The sequence below is a fragment of the Euwallacea fornicatus genome, chromosome 1 (assembly GCF_040115645.1).
Source record: "Euwallacea fornicatus isolate EFF26 chromosome 1, ASM4011564v1, whole genome shotgun sequence".
Lineage (NCBI taxonomy): Eukaryota > Metazoa > Arthropoda > Insecta > Coleoptera > Curculionidae > Euwallacea > Euwallacea fornicatus.
The window spans coordinates 7,402,982-7,430,460 of NC_089541.1; the positions used below are offsets into that span (position 1 = coordinate 7,402,982).

Below are 27,479 nucleotides of genomic sequence, written 5' to 3' on the forward strand. Positions count from 1 at the left end.
AAGTAAGGTTATGTTGTGTTTCGTTTTGTTTGATATTCGAATTGTAGTTTGTAGCCGCATTTAAAAATTTACAGTTTTAAAAAAGTGTTGATCTTTTCTGAAATAAGTACAACTGAAAATATAAGTGATATCTATTGAGACAATTCAAATTTTATTTCATTTCATGCAAGATACAGTGACATTTGAAAGTGTACTCTAAATGCTACACTAGGGCTTCATTCCGGTTTGAAATACTATTAGGGCACAGGGTATTATTATCAGCTACTGGACACTTGAATGAAAAGCAATTTCTGGATGGTAAGTATGCTACCTCTTTGATTTTTTCAAATTTTTCAAAATCCTTGCGAACTTAAGTGCATTTGCTATGTTCTGTGCCCCATTAGTTTTAGACCTATTCAATTACCCATATTTGTTTTTAAATGGGGTAACAAAAGAGGAAGTTTCAATATTGTTACCATAATATTTGCGGCTTGAGTTGTCTCATAGATGATTAAGAGACTTATTGAGTTTTAATTTGAAGACCACCAAAAGCTTAGTTGCATAATAATAATAATAACTTTTGCCTACCTAGATAGTTGATGTAAAATTAGTTGGTTATTGTGACTATGTACGCCCCTTTATGTGGTATCTAGTATTTAATCATCTATACTGCATAAATACAGATGTAGTTATTTAGGCGTTTATATCTTTAGTATCTACATTTAAGTAATTTGTATACCTAGCCTCATGCAATACCTATTCTATAGGTATAAGCTCTGTCTCACACCAGAGAGGCATAAGAGACATGCAACTTGACTTTGCTTCCTACACTGCTTGGAGAAGTGTTTCAGAACAACATTCATTTAAATTAAATTAATTTGCACCACATGTTTCCCAACAGTATATGAAGTATGAGGCCAAGCAGCACTACTGAAAATCTCATGTTGCACGTCTTATGTCTCATGCATTTCTAGTGTGGAATCAAGCTCAATTTGATGAAAAAAGTGATTTAATTCTCTGACTTAAATGGACATCGCATGAAATGTGCGACCAAAGAGGGAGACTATTTAAATAATAAACCTTTGTGAGGTGCGCCCCAAATGTTTTGACCTTTTAAACACTTCTTGAGATTACAGTTGGGAAAAAAATAAAAATTTTTCGAGAATTTTAATTTGCCACAAAATTTTAAAACCACTGAAAAATTCAGTGAACTATCTATTCAAAAAACATTTATAATTCTAATATATATCATTCTGTTTTTGATAATGGTCACAAAATTAAATGGAATAATGTGTGCATCGTTAGCAATGAAATATGATCAAGGGAGCGTCAAATTAAACAAAGTACGTGTATTTTACTTAATCAAAATCGATGTATAGTCTCTTGTTCACGTAATGTTTCGTTATTTGTGCTTGAACAAAGGCTCACCCTTGGACATACATGTAAAAAGAAAGTAAGTATCAATAAATGCCACTTAGAGTGATCAACAAATCAGGAAATGAAATTTAAAGAAAAATATTTTGGGATATTTCAGATACAACGATCGACAAATTTTATTTCAAATATTGTTTTCACCATACTCGGTTACATGCTTAGTTTTCTTAGAGTATAAATTCTTCATTGAAATAGTAATTGAGGACTCCTCTTGCGATCACGAGCGATGTCAAGATGCTGCAAAAATCTAAATCCCTATTATATTTCTTATACACACCGGTTTTACTCGTAAGTTTACTGCCAAAAACCGGTTAGCACCGCTTATACCCCTTCATACTGCACATCTCTTTCCCCTTGCCAACCCTCTGCTAAAGCCTCATTCCATGAAGCACCACCCCTCAAATCTGCCACCCACCCAAAATTAAAAACTTATTTATTCATTAACCCCCTTCTCGGTTATTTGCCACTCATTTAAGGAAAAATAAGGGTGTTTCACATGAGGGCTTTCCTTTCTCTCCCCTCAAACACGGCAAAACAAACCGGAGGTCGCGCAGTATTGATTTCGTACAAGCGGGCACCTCCTGCGCCTCAAACAACAACATTGAACAGCTGAATCGAAATTTCTTAGAATGACTACGGGGAGTTCATTGTGAATTTCATTGCGTGTTATTCCTGTTTTGTATTCTGTGAGTGTTCCTGCGGCAGTTTAGGAGCAGGTGTTCATCCTGCTCTGTTTAATAAAGTGACATAACATCTGCAAATTTTCAAATGCGCAACGAAGATCTTTTGTGAGGTTCTCTGATAGCAGGAGATTTCGAAGTTTATCCTATGTTTTGCTGTCCTGCATTGTAAGTATATTGATGTAATAACCTACGTGAATTATTTGGAAGTGAATTAGAGCCGCTGGTACCAAGGACGGCTAACTAATTAACAGTTTAATATTTCACTCACACTTAAACTAGGCTTTTAACAGGTTTAAGGAGGTACGGTTCTTTAGCGAAGCGTGAGGGGTATTGTTTACCTTTCGTAGTTTTATTATGTTCTTTTGGATGCCCATTATTCACCGGGAGCAAAGACATTACGGTGTCGTATGCGCCGGCATGCCTGTTTAGTTCTTGAGAACGAGAAGCTGAAATTTTAAAGGTGTTTGGTCCCGGAGTACCTAAGACGTACTTGCGGTGCTTGCACCTTGCGTAGAGTGTCATTGCGGCGGTGTCGCGAGTTTGGATTTTGAGTGTATTGTGTTAAGGTGAGTAGTTTTATATATAACAGAGTGGACAAAGAAGTGCTCAGGTGGAAGTGCTTAGTAGTATGTGCTTAGTTGGTGGAGGTAAAGTAGGGTCCGAAAATTAAGAAAAAATCTCTAGTGCAATCAAGATTTATTGAAATAAAATCAAAATCATTGATTAATGGAGGGAATCAATAGTTTTCTTTTGAGAGTATGAGCAAGTTTCATACAGGGTGTAACATTTTATAAAGGGAATATTTCAAGCAACGGTAGTACTCTGCAAAGTAATTAAAAACATGCTTATAGACTGTAGGGTGGCAAAGTTTCACATTTTTTCTCATTAGAGGAAGATATTTTCAACAGTTTTAATCATTTCGTTTTCGTTTATATTTATTATTATAAAAAAAAATTAATTAAACATTACGAATTGCTTCAGATAGTTAATAACTGAGCAGGATAATTATTTTTTCCTTACTTGCTTTACTTTTTTAATTTGTCACGATAGATATTTGTGTAAATTTTACAAAAACAGTGAAAGATATGAAAATGCTGCAAAGAGACCAAAAAGCTAAACAATTGAAAAAGGAATTTAAATTTGGTGTCAGAATTCATACGGAGTGTTCCAAAAAAAAAACAAAGCACAAAAGAGAACTTAGCCTTAAAAAATTTCCTACCCTACATATGGCTATTGACGATTTTAACATTTTGGTGTAGAAGGTCTTATAGAAAATAGGTATACGAAATTTCACAAATTTAAATAAAGGCATTTGTGAGAAAAATGCAAAATATGAAAAAAAAATGTGAAACTTTGCCACCTTTTATAGATATTATAAATGGTATATTTTTACCCATGAGTCTATTAGATTTTTTAAATTATTTTGTAGAGTACTCTCTCTCTTCCTGAAATAACTCTATGATGCTGTGTTACATCCTGTATACCCATAAATGAATTTCATTATGATAAATGGATCTCTATGATCTTTAACGTTGAAATGATTCTGGATTTCCACATTTCTAATATTTGAAAGTGTATTCTGTATAAAATTCTACTCAACTTCGTCCGTTTAGTCGAATTTATATCTGTATTAATAACAAACTTATATGATGAAAGAGGCAACGGTCACCTTGTATAGGTACGGAGGCTAAGAGAATTCTAATAATAAACAGGATTCGGTTTCGAAAGTAAAAATGACAAATATTGAAAATAGTCCCGTAACTAAGTAAAACAGCACCATAAAAATTTTCCGTTCGCACTATGAAAAAGTTCAGGGTTACCCCACCGTATCTACAAAAGCTAATTTTCACCAGAACCATCGAATTTGACATATTTATATATATCTTTTATATTGTATATCTTTTTAGTTGAATTTAGACTTTGAATGCAGAGTAAAAGAACATATCCAAACGTGATAACGACTTTTTCTAAAAAATCTTCAAAATTTACGATGCATTTTAACTCGTAGGTAACCCGATCCGAAAATCTTACAGAACTGTAGAGAACCCCAAGTTTGTTTAATCATAGTAAGAATATTACAAATTCGGGCATGGGCATATACATACATATATGTATAGTCACCTAAAAAGCCCACCATTCTCACATTTTCCAAGCCAAAGCTAAGTTCACCCTTTCAGTTCTCGCAGAAAGGATGAATCGAAAAGATTAACCGATTAATTTGGTGTATTTTTTATGAAAGAAAAATGATTAAAAATAACCTAATTACAAATAAATAAAATAAAAAAGAAATAACTGTAAAGAGGTTTAAGAAATTATAATAGAAAGAGCCTGAGTTGATATTGGTACCCGATTTCTTTAGGACAACAAAGAAGTCGATTTGCGTATCCAGCTGACCACAGTAATGTTCATTAAATGTGATAAATGCGCGATACTTATTACCAAAGTCAATAAAATAGCAATTTTGCCCATTCTGTGTAATGAGTGGTCGAGGGCCTCCGTCTTTGAATTGCCACTTAACACACATACCATAAGAAAGTAAAAGTTTTAGCACTAATCGAAGAAATTGATGGTGTGCCCAAATACAGTAACACGGTGGAGTTTATGGAGTAAAAGAATATTATTACTTATTTCACAACCAAAGACCGCTGAAATATTCTGCTGGGTGTTTAACAACGCCATTTCTGCCATTGTGTTACGAAAATTCAGGCGGGAACTAAATAAAAAGTTACTTCCTGTCACGTCTGAACTTGCCATTATAAATTGTGCAGGTTGTGCTAATAAATATGTCTTGAGGACACCTGTTTCCTGGTTGCAGCCCTTGGTCTGTTAAAAATATCCCAACGAATGCCGGAAAAGTGGTACCAACAAACACTTCCTTTTTGCAAAATTTTTGAGTACCACTCACGTTTCCACAGTAAAAACATCTATGATTTTTCCAATACTCAATGAGATCGATAGTTAACATTAAATTTCTTTATTCATCACTCTATTACAATAAAACTCTCATACTTTTCAAATTGCATACATAAATATTTAAGGTTTTCACATGCTTCGCAATCCGAACCTTATAAGAAGACGGGAACAGGACAAGTCGAGGATTGACGATTGCTACAAATTACTGTTGAGAAATTTTCAACAAAGAGACAGAATGCGGATAATGATGGAATTTCCATGTTTGATTGCATTTTTACACAGACTTCAATGTTTTTGCTCGTCCCTCTTTCGACGTTTTTGTTATTTATTTTATAATAAAATAATCAATACATATAGTCAACAGATGCAATTTGACGTAGTCATAAGGCTTGTTCTGAACAGTAAGCAGCTTGGTAATATTAAAACGCATTTTGATACGATAATTACTATTGTACTGTTAAATGAACTGTCACATGCGTATGTTTTAATTTTTTAGTGTGCTTTGTTGATCCACTTAGTAATATCAGGTGACTTATTGACCCTTAAAACCAATTCAAATTTTATCAACATTTCCAGGAAACTGACCCTGAAATTCATGTTCGCTGATTGTGAGACAACCCTCCAAAGGTTGTATTGTTTGGTATTATGTAATCTGTCGGTTCTGTCTCGTTTTTCCCAGCTTTGCTTTTGCTTAAACTGCTTCCTTATTTTTACTCTAATTGATCGTGTGTTTAGGATTTCCCTTTTCCATTGTAAAATGACCAGAACCCAATTCTTAAATCAATCATATATGAGTAGCACCTACGCCTCATGAGTCCGTAAGCTAGCATTCTTGACTACTCATAATGGAATTTCTTAGAAACCCCATTGGTCAGTAGTCATTGTCTGTTTCGCAAGGGCAGATGTAATCTAAATTCCGAAAAGTTCAGTTTGTAAAGACTCCATGAGTAATACCATTGTCTATAGTACATAGTGCCTACCATTTTCATGCCTGAGGTACTAACGTGACATAGAAAAACAAACTTTGGTATCTTCTTACATTATTGTTGCTCTACGCTCCAAATTAGGTCGTAATTCTTAATCCCTACAGTTATGTTTAGTCTAGTTCCCCAATGTGCATCATCATCTTCTTTGTCTCTACAAGTATGTTGCACAACAAAACAGCCCGGCCATGTGTAGATGTAAAGTAGTACCCGGGCAAAAGGTAGTACCCAGCTTTGTTGCCAAAGATTGTCGACAATCTAAGTTGCTTACTGGTTGTCGGCTAATTTGATTGTGGATGGTACCTAATGTAAATTTTGATGTAGTTTTTGAGTTACAAGGAATTTGAGGTGTGCGAGCAAATGTTAGTTCAATGTATTGACAACATAGCAGCCATGTCTAAAGCGCAACGCAAATTTATTTCCGTGGTTCGCCATTCGAACAGCTGATGATCGGCGGAGGCCTGGCCAGCTTGCAGTCCCGATTCGAGTCTACGTGAACAGTGTATGTAGACTTGTTTGGTAGTACTTATTTACGTCTACTTTGTATCGAACTATTATTGTTGAAATCTTCGAGCATCTTGGTTCTTTGGCGAATGCTCACACTGGTTCTGCAAGGGAGCTCCAACAAGGGAGGTCATGGATGGGCTTAGATTTGCTATACAGTAAGTAGGTAGCTTTTTAGGATTTTTCCAAAAAGGAAACTGGCTTAATTGAAATCCAAATTTGTCTAACCTGCCTTTAAGCACTGCAATAAAAAAATGTTGTCACATTCTGGATTTCTGTAATCTAATTATAAACAACGCATTGTCAATCGTTTTAATTCGTATTAAGTGTGTTGATTAACCAACAAAAGTTATTTTTTAATTAATGTCGAAAAAATACCTGGGTAGTTCTATAAGGTGCCAAATGCGCCCCTGACAGTGGTCACACAATTTCGTAATGGTTCCATGTTTTTGTTTCACAATGGACCTATTATTATCCGATGTTTGGGCTATGGTATTTATTTTGATGTCGCAAATGATGGGATTGTCATGAAAATAACAAAATCTTGAAGGTGCATTAAAGTGCATCCTTAAAGGTAAATGGTTTTGGTGATTTTTATAGACTTATAAAATCTGCAATTTATAATTTATCTGATTTCCTATGGACTGAAATTAACAGCACAATTTTCTGACACTAGCTCAATTATACTAACTATCGAAAATTGTCACAAAGTGAGATGTCAAATTTTGAACCTAGGTACACGCGTTTTTTTCAGGGAAACCCTTCATTTGATCTTGAGGGGTGTTTCATGAGGGACGTCTATTTCCTTGTTTTTAGTAATACCTGTGATCAATTTGAGGTGTCAGGGTGAGTACCAAATAACTGCAACTTACATACTTTTTTGGCGCTCTATTGACTCACCATTAACGGTTTATTGCTTATTATGCTCAGCGAGGCGTCTTGATAAGAATGAGGTCAAAACTTTTACTTTAGAATATGCATTTATCACGAACAACTATTTCTGAACGCTCAAAACTGATAGAATTTATTTATGCTTTTCCAGATCGTAATCTTCATTAGTAGTGAACCCAGTGGTATTGTATAACGTTTTTTGTACCATGCAAGAGATAAAATAAATTATTTTCCTACTGCCTACACATGGTGATAAAACTTAGAGAGCAAGCAAACTTGAGGTGTGTTGTAATATTTTTGGTACCATATAGGTATGTAAATTTGAAATTTATTGGTCTACCAACAGCGCACTAAACAATGTTTATGTTTAGTGGTCGTTGTAGATAGTCAAATATTGTCATATCAGATAAAATAAGTTGTAATGTTGTTTTCTTTCGGAGACTTTTGGAGTCAGGGTCAGTATTTGATCACTTTATTATCACTTATTGGATTTTTTACAACATGGGTAGAATACAAATATTTAAGTAACGATTTAGGTAATGGAATTCACCTTGTTATAGAAATTCATTTTCTTATACTGGATCTATTGATACAATTCCTTTACATGGTAAACCTCAGTTAAACACGCGAAGGTAATTCGCATTAAAACAAACATTTCAATTCAAATTTCCTGTATTATTTTTATTACTTAGAATTCATTCGCATTATTCTTTCTAGTCGTGATAATTGCTATTACAATGGCAAAGCTCACGCTGTGGAAGCATTCTATATTTTGTTAACTTCCCTGGACTGCTTAAGTTTATTTTTCAGTTGATGTTATGAACCATAGAAAGCAATATTTCCGGTGAAAGAGCTGTGTTTTTACATCTATATTCCAACTGAAAAGGCCGCGAATATGGACTCTGAAAAATGCACATCTGAGATCATCCACAAACATTTTAATGTTGTTTTACCCGGACCACTCAAAATTCCTATCATTAGTTTATCTAGACGTACACACATATATTTCGACAAAGATGTAGTCGATTATTTGCAACTAAATAGTGCCTCAACAAATTTGGTAAAAAGTGACATAAAAATATTAGTATAATTAAGGTATGACATACGAACATGGCCCGTATGTCGTAACCTGTGAAAGCCGAATTTAAGGTCAAGCTTTTGATATAACATACTAAATAAAAGTTGTTTCAGAACATCCTTAACTAATTATTTTTTGACAAATCCGTAACGTAAGGCATACAGGATGTCTAGTTTTCGAGCTCTGTTACTCTGCGTGTAGCACTTGAATTAAATTGAGTGTTTGAACAAAAAATTAGCGTGCAACTTTATGACTTCAATTTACATATTCACCGTAAATGGTATGTTCTTCTGTACTTTTTTTTAACAACCATTAGCACTTGAGTGCATGTTGATATCAAATTATTTACACCAAAAAGCCAATACAAGCAGTGTTTTACTGCCTATGGTGCCTGGAGGTCGCAATCCTGCGAAGAGACGATAACCTTTTGAAAACCGCGCAGAAAGAGTGGTTGCAGTAATACAGTACAGTCTGGCCAGCCACCTGTAAACCATAGACAGCAGACTCCGATCGCAGGGTTGACGAACTTTTGATGTCTCAAGATAACAAGAGGTTCGCAGGAAGTTTTATATCATATTTGTTAAAAGTCTTATTATGCAATAGGCAAACAATAATACAAAATGCCGTGCAAAGAACGTAGATTTTACTATGTCAATTAATAGTGGTTATGGATTTATTTGGTACACCGTATATACGTCGGCGCGTACAAGTGGAGACTACGATTAGAGACTTATTCCGTTTCTCTCTATCTCAGTGCGATCTAAGTGCGAAAGAGACGTGTTGCGTTACGTGGATTGAAACATATGATTTTGAGAACCACGAACGTCAATGGGCCTCGATTCGGGTGCGCCCGCTGGAAATATGAATGAAGTTATTCGCTACTTTACCTTGAGAGTCGAGAGTTTATTTTTTTTATACACAAAGGTTCTCTGTTGACCTGCGAAAGTCCCCAAGACCCTTTTACATAATAATCACACTTCGAATTTGCTTTGGGTGGTTATGCAAATGATTGTTGGCTTATGTGATACTTCGTCCCAACATCTTAAACGGGAAATGGGTTCCAATCGGTGACACTGCAAAGTTCAAGAAATTATTGTCATTGCCTCACGAGTAATCGAGCGCATCACGCATTAAGCCTTGAAAATAAATTAATTCGTCTCTTCTCGTCTTTACTAATTCTCATAGCAATCTAATGTCAGTTTTTTTGACAAACCCCGTACAGGCCTGACCAACTAGTGAGTGTTGTGAGGTACCTAGAGACCAATTCTATTCCTTTCTCTTTTAAAAGAATTTGAGTGAGCACACACGTGAGATTACACGTCGAGGGTTGATTGATAAACCACGAGCGACAACCTGCTTCGAATTGATTTTACTCGTGTTGCAATGAAGCTACGCCTTACTTCACCAGCTGGAGAGGTAAAGACGTAGAAAGTCAGTGAAGCACACTTGAACGGTTTAATTAACAATTTTTAAGAAGTGAATTGCAATTTTTTGCCACAAATTTGTGGTTGGACGATAATCCTAAAGGCTATTCTTTTACTGGACAGTAAAAGTGCTTACGGTACGGTGATATAATGATCAGATTTTGGTTTTGGTTTGGGAAAAGTGTTAAGGTAAATTAATAAATTACCCTAATTACGTATGAAAAGTGAAAAAATATCTTCTTTTCCTCGTTCAGACATACTCGAGCTCGCTCACCTTGATCTCTGCAGAAGCAAATTGTCCAAGATGAACCGGTAGTTCATGCGATTTTATTAATTTTTATATATTATCATGAATGTTTTCCACGCGCCATTGCATAATCACATCAAATTAAAGCAGTGGGCACAGCATTAACATCAACAAATTCCGACTTGAGTAATCTCGAATACATCCTAATGGCGTCATCACCATCGACATCATCATGGTCTACATTGTTAATAACATTATTGCCATCCAATAAGTAAAACTATGCATTAATAGTGAGTGGGTCGATTGTTATTGTTTACATTCCGAGCTTGTACCGACATCAACTTGTATTATTACCGCCTTCTTAGAAAATGGTGTGCTATGCAAATGGCGCCCTGGGTGGTTCCACGATTCTGTAAGTACCAGCGGTGCCAAGGTGTGGAAGTCATCGAGGGTGACCTCACGTTTATGTGTTTCTAACTTGATGGAATTTATTGAATAATTAAATTTCGATTTCGGTGGCATTAGTATTAGGCGTAAAAGATGTATGAATTTGTAGTAAATTCGCGTTTATGTGGCATTCGAAGCAAATGGTTTGCTTTATTGCCGGATAGGAGTTGAATAATAAACTATAAAAGCCAAAGAACTGTAGTATGATTGGCAACCAGTTTCCTCAGGCATTTGCGAATTTGTTATGCTAAATCTGATTTAATTATAGCTATCCTTCATATCCGGAATATTTAATCCAACAGTTTCAACGCACAAAAGGCATATAACAATGTGCATAAGGGTCCATTGTTAACGCACCCCACATAAGGGGATCATTAATTTGCATGAAGAGTGATTGACGCTTTCAAGCATAAGCTGATCGTCTTGGTGTATCAGAAGAGCTCTCACAGATTGTGATCTGTAATTACGTCTTGATATGTTAAATTGAGCTTTCTAAGCTATGTTAAATTACATTTAATGAGCGTGATATTATAGATAATTTTGCCGTTCACCGATTTTGATGGAAAGGCGCCTCAATGAGGAAGGCAAATTATCCATTCTTTAATTGACCGTAATGATCAATATATCGGGAAATGTATGTATATGGAATACCTCCAGGGGCTGACACAATGAGGTCTGGAAAGGCTTCAGCCATGAGCAAGCTAATTGTAAGATGGAATTCTTACACGTGCATCCTCATTGACTTTTAAACAAAGATTATTACTTCAACAATCTTTATTTATGGGATAACAACAGTTAACTGTGTATTTAATTGGCATTAATTTAAAAACTTGCATGACTAATAAAATAAATCTGTTACAATCAGGCTCCACAGTAATAGCTATTGTTCCATAAATGTTACGATTGCAAACGAAAATCCACAAATTTGTTACGTAAAATTCTGGTTATTCTCAGTAAATACAGTGCCGGACTCTTGATTACTTACTCTTACCTAGTGCCTTGTTGTGATTTTTTTTATTTTACACGATTTTGATTACTTTCACTCTTAAAATTAAGCTAAAAAAATAAAATATTAACAGTCATTTCTTTTAAAGCTAATTTTGACATGTAGTGTGTCCTCCCTGCTCTTCAGTGACTACCAATATCTGATAAGGCACTGAACCGAACTGACCTAAGAGTCGGTCCTAATGTAGTAATTATGTCTGCTCTGTTATTAAACTGTCCTCCTCTGACATAGATGAGTTTCATCAATAGCGTATGATTTCTATGATATTTAAATTACGGAAAATGGCATGCTATTCTAAAATTAGGATATTATGATTGTTCAAACTCGTTGAGTTCTTGGAAGGGACTTGCGGCCCTTCCAAACTTCAACGTCCCTATCTCATCCCCTCGACTTACCATCCGATCATCACATTCACTACCGATCTCGAAACCTTCAAGACCATCGAAGTAAGACTTCGTTCCATCGTTGAAAAATACTTTTTCCCATTCGTCGGTTAAATTACGATGATTGGGCGAAAATTCCAAACGTTTTTACTGACGAAGAGTTCGAAACAAAAGTTTTTTCTCCTTATGTGCCGATGTTTTTTTTTTTATTATTCTTTCGATGGTTTTGAACGGGGGCGTCTGTTCATAACTTTCCGAGTTGTAGGGGAAGAACTGGATGGCATTCACGTAGCCAAAGTGCGGCCTCCTCAATTCTTACCATAGTTTCCGATGCCCTTTAAGTAAGCATTGATTAGAGACGTGCCTAGCCAAATTTCCATTGGAACATCTTGGTTTGAACAGTTTTCTTACCGATAACCGTTAATGCACTCTCTTCCGAACACAAAGTTCTTCCACGACGCATCAAATAATAATAAATCCATTTATGAGCATCGAATATTTTTAGAAGATTAAGGCTTTTACGACGCCATGCGTCATTCCAGATTGACGTTTAATTAACTCAAGCACCTCAAACACCGGTTTCGTTGCTATTAGATCTCGTCAGTTTGATTCATGAACCAATTAAATGCAGGCAGACATCGGCAATATCCGCGGTAGGTATGTTGAGCCTGTAGGACAATATCGTACCAGTGCCATCTGCCGTGTCGTCTTGGTGCATCTCGATCAAAAGTACTAGTGTAACCAGCGGGAGTTAAAGCACAGGATTGGCCTATATCCTAGAATGATGTAGATGAATGTAAATGATCGTAGACAAAGGTTGAGAATATTAAGGCCCATGACGGTTATATATGTTCGAAGCATAGAACGGATCGTAACCTCAAATGGCATAAAATATGAGAATCTTTCTCACGAGAAATTGAATTCTTTCCGGGGGTTCCCACTTGTAGTAAAATTAAACTTATTCAAACAGTGCCTTGTGGCTACTTGTTTCTGAAACTTTCGACTCGGCAACTTATTGGTTGCCACGCATGCGTATTTGGAGATTTTCCGGGTTCATTATGCCTGTCCACGTACTTTTCAATACACATAAAAGAGTATGTTAATAGTTAATGATGCTTCGTATTGTGGCGCAGAAGGAGTATTACTTGATATTTAATTAATCGAAAATGCCACCCTCGTTAGTTACACATGTCATCCGTTATAATCCATGATAATCTCTCATTGCAAAAGCGCCCGCACGTAATTTTTTACGACGATGATTGTAGGAACAAAAAAATTAATTCAACTCAAATTAAAAATGATTTACGACCTAAATACGTTGCTCTCAGTGAATGTCACAAAGTGCTTTGAACCTAATTTTAAATTACTCAATTTCCAGATAAATTAGTACTTGTTCCAGCGGTACGGATGCGAGCGGGTTTAAAAATAGCCCCGAAGACCAGGACTTTTGACTTTCATTCTTTTTTTTTATCGCTATTTTAAGGGATTTAATGGCGAGGCTAGAAATAGTTTGAAGATGTTTACTTTGGAAGGTGCGTTGAGTGTGACATAAAAGATGAAGAGGTCCTAAAATTAGAATAGAAGAGGACACATGAGCGCACAGGTGAAGTGCAAAAAAGGCAGTTTGTCTCGAATCCGCCAAAAAAACATGGAAAAAGGTCACATCAATGGTCATAACTAAGTTGGCACGGAAGTTCGGCCAGATGATAGATTTATCCGCAAATCTGAGTCCCAGAAATAAACTTTGATCGATTCTAAAATTACTGACGGCAATTCTAGGTAATTCAGATTCTAGGAATTTAATTCCTTTTTTTCAACATAGAATGTTGATATCGGGCTATTATGCACATCTGAATAAGGCATAGAATTCTGACATATTCGGGCAATTAAGAGGAAAAATCTATTACAGAATTGAACTCACCAGCCTCGGATATAATTTATCGCTGGCCAGATATTGTTATTACAGCAGCAAAATCCACAGTTACAAAATAACAGTTATTTTGCATTCCACGTAGGCATTTGCTAAACAGCATCAAAATAGGTAAAAAAACTTTAACGAATCGATCTTGTCGTTATTTCAGATTGAATATGGCTCGGAGCATCGCGGTCGTGGTCGAGGGCCTTTGTGGAACGCGAGACCAAAGAAGATCACATGCTTCATTATAATTATGCAGGATGAGACTATTGTTTCCGGGTTTCCCGTGAGACTTTGCATAACTGATTTTCTTCAACGACTTTTCCATCATCAAGTTTACCGCGGTTTTGGAGTGTTCGCCTCGCCCCAGTTTATTATTGTACCAACGTTTATACTGTATGAGATAAATATTCTTTCGTGGTTTCTAAATTTTAAGGACGACTTTTCCAATAATTGGCAACTGCGTAAAAAATTGTGAATACATTATCCTGCCAATAGTTTCCATCTGTTTGGTATGTTAACATGACCCCCTGGTGCTAATGCGATACAGCAGCGCACAAAGCCAATGTTGAAAATCGAAAGATAAATATTTATTAGGGGATTAGAGGTTTCAGTTGGAATTACGTAAAAATATTGAAAGAACCAGAATAGAAGACGTAATTGGCGATTATTAGTGCTTGTAAGAACCACTCGGGTTCTGCTCTAGTGGGTAGGGATTCCGAAGAGGTGCAAATCCCGAAGCCTTTTTGCAGACACTAGAGAACATTCTCACTCTCATATTAATATGCATTAACTTTTTAATGTTGTTCTTAAGTGTTCTAGAAGTTTTTTTTAACATTGTTTGCCAGTTGGACTATAATTGGATGTGTGAGTCGCGAATATTTACTAACGAATATTTAGAATGGTGAGGAAATTTCCGGTAGTTACACGGTGGTTTTCGCTGATCAGGATCAAGCATATAGGACCAAAAATTCGTTAAAAATTGAACGAAATACGTTTCATGAAAATGCTGGAGTACATAAAACATTGTTTTTGTTTTGTATTTTTTGACGTCACACATATGCATATAGAGTTACCTTTGCAGTAGGTAAATGTACTTTTTCATATTTTTCTTATGGAACCCTATGTATATTATGACGTTTTTAGGTTCTTTGAGCAATTCTGAACATAATTCATCTAGCACACTAATGTCTAAATTCAACAGTTATTAGAATATTTGCAGTTAGATTGGCCTGCTAGACCGCCTGATCTCGTTTCTATGGATTTTTTTAATTTCAAAATTGTTGAGTTTAGTTATGGGTGTGTCGCATGAAATATGTTGGGAATTTCTAACAGAACTCAAAAACATCATAATCTACATGGGGTTCCATAAGAATAAAATGAAAAAGCGCATTTATCAACTACACGGGCAACTCTGTACAAATATCTGTTACATAAAAAAACGCACAATTGAAAACTATTTGACGTATTCCAGTATTTCCATAAAAAACATTTCCTTCTATTTTTAGCGAATTTATGCGGGCCTTTTGGTTTTCTAATTAGGAAAGGTCTCTTTTGTGGGAATCATTCGTCATTAAGAGCCTGAAAAGTCGTATTTGTTTTTAAAATTGTTCGCGATTAGTATAGTACAATTATTGATAAATATTACTAATTCGTATTAACAGAGCCAAAAGAAGGTCGCTAAGGCGGAAGAGTTCGATGAAATCAATCGAAAATACCGATATTTTATTGTCCCCATCGGGTCTATGATACTACATGAATTATCTCCGGGCTGATAGCCAAATTGATACAATACAATATTCTATAGGGTGACTATCCGTAACTACCGCGACCATCGATCATTTCTGCACTTCAAGTACATCCCTCGTAATGCCTGTAGTCCCACAGGAGGAGGAAATGTCTATTCTTTAGGATAATAAAGTTGATTGAATTTCAATCATTTCTTTTGTCCTATTTGGGTAATCATCTAATATTCGTTTGTGCTGTGTTTATAAAAGTAAATAAGAATTGCGCCACTCGCTGAAGTTGAGAGGTTGTTTGTTTCCCGAACTCGAGAGTTTGCACCTCCCTACAAAGTTGATTTATAAAATCTCCCATTATTGTCCTTTCAGAGCTCCTTCAGTTTACCGCTGCATCCTTCGGAAGGTTTAACTACAGAAAGAGTCATCATAGGTCTGGAAGAGCAAACGACGTCTATCAATTTTTATTAATTACAACCATATTTCGTCCTTAGTATTTGGAGTAAGAATGTAAATCCCACGGATTTACATGTATATTTCATTGTGTTATTAAACTATTGACACAGATATCTCTTACGTTCTCTTGGAACCAGTTAGTACCTAAATTCAATTCCTGCAACAATACATCAATCAGAACAATGAACTTCTTCACGGTACGCTGACTGTATTTCTACTATAATATGCCAATGGGCACAATGTCTAATTTGCATCTAAACGCCATAAAGTAACAGTCTAAATCATTAGGCTTATTAGACCAGTTTCACGCTTAGGGGACTATGAAACGCTCCTCCTTGGTGGGTATCTGGACCGATTATTTGGCTATTTTCGAACTATGATTATGGTTTCTCATTCAAATATTTACACTTTTCCATTCAAGTTGGACATTGAAATTTTCCCAGTATTGAAACTGTAAAGTTTGAGCTTATGTTAATGAATAACAGATCAAGTTTGACCTCAATTTTTCCGTTGATTTCAGGACTAGATTAGGGGAGAGAATGGTCAGTATGAACTCTACGTTAGTGGAGACCGTGAGCATTAACTATGAGGATTTCAACGAGAGTTTTCTCACCTGTGGAACTTGTTTATGTAAGTATTTCAGGTGTTGAGTAGGAGTTATTAGCTGTTATATATTAATTATATCTAACAGTTAACTTATATATGTATGTGTATTAAGGAAAACGAGATGGGTTTTGATATTAGCCAAAACCATCGTTTTTGGGTTGTAAATTATTGCCGTTTCTATCCAGAAAAAGGTAGGAAGTTCTTATGAAGGTCGACCATGGGAAAACTTTTAATGTTCACTTATTAGTGATTAGTGAAATTTCGAAACAATCTGTCAGTTTTCTACAAGATTAGATTAGATTTGTTCTGAGTGGGCGTTTTGTTAGCCCGCCCTCTCGCATTTTTACATACAGGATGTTCCTGCCAAATATGGACAAAACAATACCACAGATTTATCAGGTGAAAATAGGGTGACTAAGTTCGGTTTTGTTCTAACAAGTAAGTCATGCAATTTCCTTATGTACCTGAAAGTAATTTTCATTATCAAGTTGAGCTATTTTTCAAAACATAACATACTTTCAGATCTGAAATGCTTGTTGGTCAAATAATGATTTTTTTGTTTTACCGTAAAAGCGTTTCAAAGATTATTCATTTTGAAGCTAACTTTCGTATACCGCCGAAAGGAATCTAAATTTACTTTTTTAATAAAGTCGCTAGGCCAAAAGTCAGGTGCGTCTACAGGTCCTATAGCCATTTTTTAGATTTTCAATTACGAAATGTCTTGCTTCTTTTCCTAGACGATGAGTAATGTTTATAAAATGTTTGGATGACATGAAAAAAGTCACTTGGCCTTAAATCTGAAACGGGGAAAGGCCGTGTGGTGTATTTGATTATTTTATTATTAAAACTTTCGAAAGATGGTTCGTTTTATCTATACCTGGTTTACTTGTGTTATTGACGGTTACCGTACGCGCAGATGTATGAAATTTGAAACTGTGTCATTGGGCCACGCGTTAGTTAGTGTCCCGTCTTTGGCTACTGTAAAAAAAAGACAAAAATATTTTTGTAATTCCATAAAATTTCCTGAATTTCCTCGTCAACCACACTATACGATAATGTATATTTAAACTTGAAGCTGACGATTTTAAATTTCCTAAATCTGCTCGAGGCTGATCCAGATATTTCTAGTCGAGCTCAATTTTGAACAAATGATTAGGTCTGAAATGGCAGAACTAAAAGGGACGTTGTGATCTATTCCAAAAAATCCTAGATACTTCTGGTTTCTTCCAATTTTCTAAACAGTTCCACATTCTTTTATTTAATTAGAACAACAAATAGCGATGAATTCTTGATAAATCTGAAGATCTTCATGCCACTAGTTAAATTTAATTAAATGACTAATTTTCATTTTAGAAATCGAACAGTTAGTTTTTAGTAATTGTTTAAACATATTTGCGGTTCTCTGGTCTCTATCGTCAACGTCCTCGAAATCTAATTAAAATGATTAATCCAATGTTGACCAAACAAAAATGATGGTTTGGGTGACCCACATCACGTTAGAATAGAGTTTATCACTACTTAAAGTACCAGACGATAACGATATGCAAAAAGTACTTGTTTAACTCGTACTGGAAATGAATACAGACGTTTCGTACTAGTGTTTATCACTGCTTTCACAATAATAAGTAGGCTTTCATTAATATGAAATTCTGCATTTATTTGTACATATTATGTTAATGTTGCGTAAGGTTTTGAAAAAATATTTCCTGGTGTGTCTGAAACTAGATAAAAAAAAATTTCTTCAGTATGAAATGGTGAGAAACTTGAAGCCAATTGAAACAAATGCTTGAAATGGGATATTTGTGTCGTTTAAACTAAACGCGACCCGGTATCGAAATCCGGCACACCCGGAAACAAAGCAGTCGTAAAAGTTGTCTTTACCTTAGGAACACCATAAACTGGAGTCACAATTTTATTATGAATAATGCCCACACAAGACCGAAGATTTATGGTGCCTCCATTATCCATAAGCGCTTGAATCCTCCATGATCCTAAAGTATTTTTGTTTCTGTTGTTACAGATAGCGTTTGGAGCGGTGCGTTTTGTTTTTTTGCCAAAATTCAACGTATCGTATGATTTAGGCAATAAATAATGATATCATATCACCCAGTTTCGTATCATCACACCCCTCATTAGCATTATTAACTACTATAAAAGTTTTTGATTAGAATAGTTCTGCTTCCGCTGAATCCTAATAATGGGCAAATTTTCGGTTCGAACAATGAAATTGACTTGATATTTCTTTTAATGTGGATGTAGTCGGAAATACTAGCTAATATGCGTTGGTTAAATAATATTTTTCTACAGCCTTTGTAGGAAATAGACCTTTCCTTTCTCATCTGAGAGAAGAAACCTTGTTTTGCTCCCAAGGGAGGAAAGGACTTTTCCTCTCTGCGCACCAAAAATACGCAATCGGTATTTGCCCAATAAGGGAGAAAAATTCTACTTTTACTTCCGTCGATCTGTGACGTTACTAGTTTCGTTCCATTAGTTCAAATGAAATGGAATTTTCATTCACACAATTCGTTCAATAAATCCACTAATGGTTTTTCCTTCTTGTGCAAATAACTATGTCATCGTTGTAGCTCTTTTTCATAATTCAGAGGTAGCACCCTAACATTCACCCTTCATTTGAAGCGTTCTGTCACATAACTAACTAATTTCTATATATACGGGGTACTTTAAAATTCGCGCATAACATTGGGATTTTGTAAACGGTAACGTAAATACAACCACATACATTAAAGCTTCTATTAAAAAATTTAATTTTTTTTACAAAATTTTCTGGTGGGTTTGTGCGTCCAATTAGCCAAATTCGTGTCTTTCATCGTTCTCGAGGTCCCAATGATGTGGCCCGAATTTAACACGTCTTGCACAGGATGTCCATTTTTAGTCATCAATAATTTCAGTTATTATAAAGATTCTTTATCAATGAATGTGGGCAGTGACAGAAAAGTCGTGGCCGGTGGTGTCGTATATATTGGGTATATTTGCAATTTCTCCGTTTCAAGGCATCCTACGTTGACGTAAAATTTGGAAAAAGTAAAAAAATGTTATACAGTCGATTTTGATGAGTTATTTTTTGTGCACACTCAGTAAATAATGAGTTTGCAAAGATCTTAATTTGAAAAAATACACATCCAAAAATAGATGTAATTTTAAAAATTTGGCGAAACTTTCAAAATTCCATAAAATTACCAAGAACTCACTCAATTTTCAAGAACTAACAAGATTTCTAAATTGGCAAGATTTGCATAAAGCGAGTCAAAAATCAATTAAAAAAAGCAGATTTTTCCAAATTACACAGACTTCGTTTCACAAACGCGCCAGTTTCATTCGTCGTTTGAGATTATCCATCTCTTGAATCGTCTTATTAACTGACTAAATGAATTTCAGGAGGGCTTTAACGGTTCTGCTAAATGAACAGCCGTCCCCCCGAGGGGCCTCCTCACATGTCTGAGAACTGTAGAAATGTAAACCCTGCCGGTCGCAAAAGGCAATTGTTATGGGTGATAACTTTGCTAAAAGAAGTACTATTTCTTTTTAAGAAAGGTGCTTCGAGCGCTTTCGACACCAGTTGTCACATTAGTTTGCTCTTCAGCGATGTAGCTCGAGGAGTGTCCTCAGTTATGTCACGTCTTGGTGTATAAGGCAGTGAAGGGGCAGCTAACTACCAAAAAGAAGCTGGACCGACTTCTAGTTACATCCAATCTAATTCACATCAGTCTAGGCTGGAAATGGACATAACTACGTTAGGACCCTCTCGGTGGAACAATTCGGATTTAGACAGGGTATGTCTACAATTAGTGGTATGAAAGTGTGTTTAAAGGAAGTGAAGATGGTCAAGAACCGAGGAAAGGGATAAATGGTGTGTGTTAAACACCCTTGACGTAAAGACCGCTTTCAGGAGTGACGCATAAAGAGTCATCATAGGATCGTTGCAGAAAACAGTAACTCCAACACTCACCTTATTGATGGCATTATAGACCATTCCCGAAATCGCAATATAATCGTGAAAGGAAATTTTGATTTTGATATGTGATAAGGTTCAGTGTTGGATCTGAAAATGTAGAGTTGACCGCGTATGTTGATGATGTGGCTTTGGTCGTAAACGTAGCGGGTAAGTCTGATTTGATATGGGAGACTAATCGAGCAGTTCAGAAGGTTAATAATAATAGTAATTGGCTTACTGCGAGATGAGCACATTCGGGTCAGAGAAGACCATGCTAAAAATGGTAATTTTTACAGTCGGATGTACTAAAACAGTCCCTAAAGAAACTGTCGCGTATGTGGGAGTACACTTTGATCACAATTTGCTAATGCCAAATCTTGTGCTTTCAACAGAAAGAGCAGTCGCTTAATAGACCTCAGCTACCTCCTTTGTACGTTTTCAGTGCCAAGGAAAGCCCAATTAAATATTTCTGATCATTCGGTCATAACCTTCGAAAGTATGGTGGCATTCCTAGAAACATGGAGCTCAACAAACAAGCTAAATCCACTAAGACGGAAACCGCGAACTCTTTCGCTTATCGCTTTGAGAAGTGTTTCAGTCCATGCTTCAGCAAACAATGTTTTTTCCTGTGGTACAAACTTATAGACAATCGAGTTCCAAAAATGTTAAATAATAAATCGAACTCCCGGTACCTACGAAAGTGACTGCGACTTTTCTGTTCCTGCTACGTCAACGTTAATATCATAAAAGTCGAGTACAGTATTGCAGAATCGGTTTTTCTTCAACTACAATGATAAACCAAATGGACAACGTGTATGTATTATCACATGAAGAAACGGGAGATATTTTCACTACCGCTCTTCATCTTTGTTTAGCTTCATATCTTTTACTTATGCCATGAATTTTCCGGATTTTTCAGGCATGTACGATGGAAACGAGCACACTCCCAAGCTTTTGCAGTGCTCGCACACAGTCTGTCTGCATTGCCTTACGAGGATCGCGGCGTCTCAAACGCGGGACACTGGATCGTTTCGATGTCCGATTTGCAGAGAGTTGATCACCATACCGAGGGGGGGAGTGAGCGCCTTGCCTCCCTCTTTTTTGGTGAATCAGCTACTGGATTTGATGTCGAGGCAAAGAAGAGAGGTATGTAGAGTCTAGATTTAGCCTAGTGAGAGTATTGCTCCTGGCAGGCAAGTGTAATATTGACGAATATTACTTTATGCCCCGCGGTTGGAGTTTTCAAATATACGAGAGCGACAGCTGTCGGTTGTTATCCTAAGCTATAAGATTGATTACGGGAAGCTGCAATTACAAATCATATTTTAGATAAATCTATAGGCGTCGCTGGTATTATATTTCACCTGCCGCTCAGTCTAATCATGCCTAACCATCAATTCTCTTTAAGCGTGACAATGACCTCATTTCCAGTCACACAGTATATAGCATTTTATCACCGTGATTTTGGCAGAATTAAATTTATTTTAAGGACTTGGCTCTTATTTGAACAGTTGTTCACGTTCGAGAAAGTGCTGTAGCTGATGTATGAATATTATATTGGATTATGAAATGTATGCCGATGTGGTACTTGAAACCCCGGATTTTGGCCGAGTAGAGTGGGATTTAAAAGCAGACAAATAAGCCGTAGAATTTACACTAATCACGTTTCAAAGTACGTCGATTCATCAAAAAATGAACATAAATAAAGCAAACGATTTTTAAAATTTAACACCCTGTATATGAGTGCATATTTGCCTTCATCAGCAAATATTAAATATGTTCGTCCCTTAAAGCAAGTTTTACGATTTTTTTCCCTTCTAGGTGATACCAAAATGTTCAGTCCACATTAACCAAGAACTTCTGTTCTGTGAAACTTGTGATACAGTTTTTTGCACCCTGTGCACTGGTGGATCTCATAACGACAGCACGAATAGCTGCGAACACACCATCATACCGTTCTCCATCGCTATTAAGAGAATGTCCGAAATCTTATTGTATAAAGCGAACGAATGTATTTCTAAGGTGAGTCTCAAGTGTATTAATTTCCTTTGAAATCAACTAATTTAGTGAGATTTAAGAAATTCAGCGCGAAATCAACAGTTCTAATTAGTTTATTTGAAATTCAAGGGAAATATTGAATGAATAATGTTGACGAGGGTCATTATCAAATATTCATAAAGTTTTCTTGTTATACAGTTAACACAAGCTCAAGATGGTGTAACGTTTGAGTTGAACAGACTGAACGTGGCAAAAGATAAATGTTTGGAGCATATTGATAGTACTTTCCAACACATTCAGCAAGCCATAGATAAGAGAAAGCAGGAAATGATCGATCAAGTAAATCAAATGTGTAACGAGAAAAAGCGCGTTTTGGAAGAGCAGCACGGATTGATTGAGAATGAGAAGAACAAAGTACTTAATTGATTCATTGTGCTAAAATATATATAATTTCATTAAAAAATGGTGTTTCTTAGGTGGAACAAGAATGCCAAGGGCTTCAATACCAAGTAGAAGTGAGGAATATAACTCAAAAAATTGAAATTTTGACTGAGAAGCTGGATACTGCCTTCAGTTTAGGGGAGCCGAGAGAAAACGCCTTTCTGACATGCGATTTTACGTTGAACGACAGCCTGGATCAGATTCAGCAGCATTTAGGGATCTTAGGTAAGAGTAAGGCAACTGTTTCGGTCGAGTTTTGCGTTTTTTTTCAGGAATATCTGTTAAAAATAACGCAAATTATTGCAGGAAAAGTGAGGACGTCTACCACATTTCCTAGTCTGTGCACTGCCCAAATGGAGGATAATGTCATTGCCGGAATAGAGAGCTCGATCAGTCTTATTACTGTGGATTATCATGGTAATACGAGGAAGACAGGTGGAGATCCGATTCAAGCCGAAATTCTTCCGGTTAGTTATATAAAAAGTGCTTTCATAAGGTTTATTGGGGAATTTCGAGAATTTATCCCCTTCTTTCCTTTCATCTTGTGTAAAATGTGATTGCTTGTAATTCAAGGTTACAGCAGAACAAGGACTCGAACCAACGTTTCCGCTTAGAATTCAAGACTGTGATGATGGTACTTACAAGATATACTTCCGAGCCAGAAAAGCCGGAAGGTAAGATAGTGATTGTTTTCAATTTTTGAAACTTAAAACCGCCATGCAGTTCGTTCACCTTAAACCGAATTGACCTATTAAATCTTCGTTTATTTCAGATACGGCGTAAAAATATCTGTGATCGACCGACCTATTAAAGATAATCCGATCTACTTCGACGTTTCGGAACATAACAATCCGATCGCCATGTACGGAACGAGGGGAAGTGGCAAAGATGAATTTAATCAGCCAGTGGCAATAGCTATAGACGAGAGGGACCAGACTGTATACGTCCTGGACACTGGGAATTCTAGGATTAAGGTGTTAAACGAGCAGTTGGAGTGCACAAAACATATTACCAATGAAGGGCTGTTGGGAAGAAGTTGTACAGGTAAAGATAATTATTTTTTAAATTAAACAGTAATTGAAAAATTACAATGAGATTTAGTATCATACAGAGGAAACATGTTATGTCTTCAGGTCTGGCGATCTCAAACCATGGCCTGGTAGTTGTAAATTGGAGGACAAAAGTAGTGACGGAAATAACGACTGATGGGGAAACTGTGAAGTCGTTCACGAACAACGCTTTCCAGGAGCCGATTGACGTAGCTGTGGATAAAAGTTACGGGCATATTTTGGTAGCGGATAATGGCATGAGCTGTGTGTTCGTGTTCGATGAAGAAGGAAAAATATTATTTCAAGTAAGCTAAAGCAGAGTTGAAGTTCTTTGTATTAATCACAAATCTTAGGTCGTTATTCTTGCTTCATAATCGTCCTAACTTTCAATTCTTTGGGTTGTTTAAAGTATTTAATTGAATTCAAAATATAAGTAAACCAAACACAAGTTCAAGCATTTTGAGTTGAGACACCGGAAAATTGCATATCTGTTTCTTTTAGGTAGGCAAAAAAGGCACTTTTTCTATGATCTCGTCAGTTTCGGTGGGGCCAACCGGAGAAATCTTCATAGCCGATACTAGAGTACAAATGTTTTCTGCTAAAGGAGATTTCACAGAAATCATTTATGATGAAGGCAGAGGTATTAAGGCCTTACTATTTAATTAACATTTCAGTGTTTTAATTGGCTTCCAGGAAAAGGACGGTATGGCGGAATAATTGTAGATTCGGAAGGGCGAATCGTGGCCAGTCGAACGGAACAAAAAGGTCGCAGTTATTTGCAGGTGTTGAGTTCAAATGACAAAACCGTGAATCAGTACATTGACTCTCACGAAGCGAAGCTAAAGAGACCAGGAGGGTGCGCAGTCACCCCGGATCGGCACGTTGTAGTGGTTGATTTGGGCAACAATTGCATTAAAAAGTATCGATATTGGTAGAGAAAAAGAGGTCGCTTTCTGTATTACTTCAAGTTTTTTGTTCTCTTTTGGCTTGGGATGTGTGTTCTTTGGACGTTAACATATATGTCCTTGATGGGGCGTTTCGCCTGTAGAGGCACAATATCGTTTTCGTTTATTGCCACTCTCAAGCTCATGTATGTTAATGAAATTAATCAAAAAGATATTTTAATGTAATTTTGGTCATCGATAGAATTGTGGGCGCATTTCTAAATTATTTTGACCTACCTATGGATGGCCACATAACGTTATATTTGTTAAATGGGAGACCCCATATACTTTTAGATATCTAGATAGCTGTTCTCAACTGTTTAAGAGAAATATGGGCTTGTGTGGAATTTACACCACTAGATTAAGAAATAATGGTGGTTTAAATGACGAAAATTTTCGGAGGTTCATATCTCACAAAAAAAAGCGGGATATGTTAATTTATTTCCTAGAACTCTAAATTGTTCAGGGATCATAAATTTACAACCAGAAATTACGGTTATATACAGGGTGATCATCGTTTAAAAAACTTTGATTTTCTCAGGTTTTTCCCAATGGTAGTACAGCATTTTTTAATGCTTGAATATTTTAAACCATTTCAAACGAAAATACGGTTTGAGATCAGTCCCCAGTCTGCCGAAAAATTCAGAATCTCCAAAGTTATCTTGATGGATTTACTGGACTGGCGGACCGAACACAACAATAAATTTTAAATCTCTTTAAGGCTCAAACTAAAGATAAATGCTGGGCTAGGGTCAGTGTGAGCGTCTTCGGCAGAATAGCCGTTTTCAATTCGTCTTATGTTGAAGAATTCCGGATCACGACCATTGAGCAAGCAAGAGAAAAGTCTGAAAAAGCCATATAAGTTGTTAATTTGAAATGTTTTTAATAACCCAAAAACATTTTTTTTAAGCTAAAGCAAAATTAAAAGAAATTAGAAAGAAATCTTTCATTGTTTTCGCAGCCGTAAAAGTAAATAGTGAAGTTTGTGCGAAAATCACTTACTACACTCCAAATTTTCTTTGCACAATGCTCCATTACTGCACATGTGCAATAAAATGCTAGTTTCATCTTGTAAATGTGTGGAGCAAAACGACTTTACCGCACGCACATTACGAAATACTGGTTATTCTTGTATTTAAGTGTGCGAAATAGTACTTTGATAAATGAGGTCGGAAATTTGTTGAACGAAGGGTAGTAGCCGAATAAAAATACTCTCACCTCATTTCGATATTTTGATTAGTCTTAACATTTAGCGCTTTCTTGCAATGTAATAACTCGGAAGTTCAATAATGTAAATATTCTGAGAAATATTAGATTTAATAAGATGTGATTTTTCTACGCTGGATGTATATTCCAACAGGCACATTTAACATGCGTTTTTCATAGTGCATAAGTTACGATTTGCTCTGTTACTGTATTTATTTCTTAAAGTTTTTTGAATCGTCTGCTCTAAAGCTTAAACTGAAACTACTATGTACTATTGTTTTCCTTTTTGTAATCTATGAGATAATGATAACTCACAATGTATAATAAATATCTTCCATTTACCCTCATCACTCCGCTCTTTATTCTTTTAAGAGTGCTTTTTGTGTTCAGTAGTTAATTTCCCTAAGTTGCCAAGTTACTTTTTAAACGTACTTAGAAAGTAATGTTTCGCTGTGGCGCATTTTTTTTGTACAAACATTGTTGTTTTCTAGTCACTAGTCTGTATTTTTGTATTCTGATTCTGTAACGATAAATAAAAATGTTTCTGTCTGATAATTTTTTATTCATTTGAGATTCCTCTGTAGGTATTATTGAATATTCGGATATTAAACTCTTTAGATTTAATAATAATTTGTCTACGAGCTGTCACTTTATCGCGCTCCAGAACGGTTCGTGTGAAAGAAGAAATCGATACAGAGGAAAACATTTTCATTTTTCCCTGTAACTAGGCAGGTTCTTTTGACGGAAACGTGTTATTGCATCGATACACCCAATAATATTTGACAGATTGATATCTGGACAATTCTATATATTAATATTATTCATTTTTATCACTCAGTAACTCGGACCATGATTCTGACTACGATCCATAAGCTCTATTTTAACTTCCTATCAAAGATAGCTTACAGTCAAATATCGAGTTGGGTAATTGCCTCTCGAACATTCTGAGCGTCAGTCCACCTCACTCCAACTTCAAGACCCTTATAAAAAGGAAAATATAAGTTACTTAGCTTTGAGCTTAATATCAAACTTTACTAACGTTGCCGGGATATTCATGATTTAGTCCTTAAGACATATCTCATGCATCTTTTATCTGGCAATACAACGAGCATTCTAATTTTGTGATATGAAGTCGTATAAATTTTAAAATAGAGTTCTTGCGTACTATTCATCTCTGATCGTTTTGCACTTAAAGTAATTT

General features: G+C 35.9%; 1 protein-coding gene and 1 long non-coding RNA gene across 10 annotated transcripts; one reads left to right on the forward strand and one right to left on the reverse strand.

The window, feature by feature from the left end:
- Nucleotides 1–22: 22 nt before the first annotated feature.
- Nucleotides 23–26,833, forward strand: LOC136340186 (tripartite motif-containing protein 3-like). Of its 9 annotated transcripts, none has more exons than XM_066284067.1 (13): nucleotides 23–297; nucleotides 16,603–16,712; nucleotides 18,709–18,723; nucleotides 21,560–21,786; nucleotides 22,462–22,662; nucleotides 22,837–23,052; nucleotides 23,115–23,304; nucleotides 23,386–23,546; nucleotides 23,653–23,753; nucleotides 23,852–24,123; nucleotides 24,213–24,433; nucleotides 24,630–24,768; nucleotides 24,822–26,833. In XM_066284067.1, exons 2-13 carry the CDS (start codon nucleotides 16,622–16,624, stop codon nucleotides 25,061–25,063), a joined length of 2,076 nt encoding a protein of 691 aa, XP_066140164.1. In that variant the 5' UTR covers nucleotides 23–297; nucleotides 16,603–16,621; the 3' UTR covers nucleotides 25,064–26,833. The 9 variants fall into 9 exon arrangements, with proteins under 9 accessions (XP_066140164.1, XP_066140182.1, XP_066140138.1 ...); XM_066284041.1 differs by lacking the exon at nucleotides 23–297 and adding an exon at nucleotides 2,029–2,261; XM_066284077.1 differs by lacking the exon at nucleotides 23–297 and adding an exon at nucleotides 2,519–2,662.
- LOC136340292 (uncharacterized) lies at nucleotides 11,346–12,673 on the reverse strand. Its single transcript, XR_010732281.1, has 3 exons — nucleotides 12,384–12,673; nucleotides 11,985–12,307; nucleotides 11,346–11,883 (listed from the first exon to the last, which is right to left on the reverse strand). It is a non-coding gene; the product is annotated as an uncharacterized lncRNA (long non-coding RNA).
- Nucleotides 26,834–27,479: the final 646 nt, after the last annotated feature.

Coding starts and splice junctions, on each gene's coding strand:
- LOC136340186 (XM_066284033.1), top strand. CDS start 6,629: ATGGATGGGCTTAGATTTGCTATACA. Junction 21,787..22,461: donor TGTCGAGGCAAAGAAGAGAG/GTATGTAGAGTC, acceptor TTTCCCTTCTAG/GTGATACCAAAATGTTCAGT. Junction 24,769..24,821: donor CATTTATGATGAAGGCAGAG/GTATTAAGGCCT, acceptor ATTGGCTTCCAG/GAAAAGGACGGTATGGCGGA.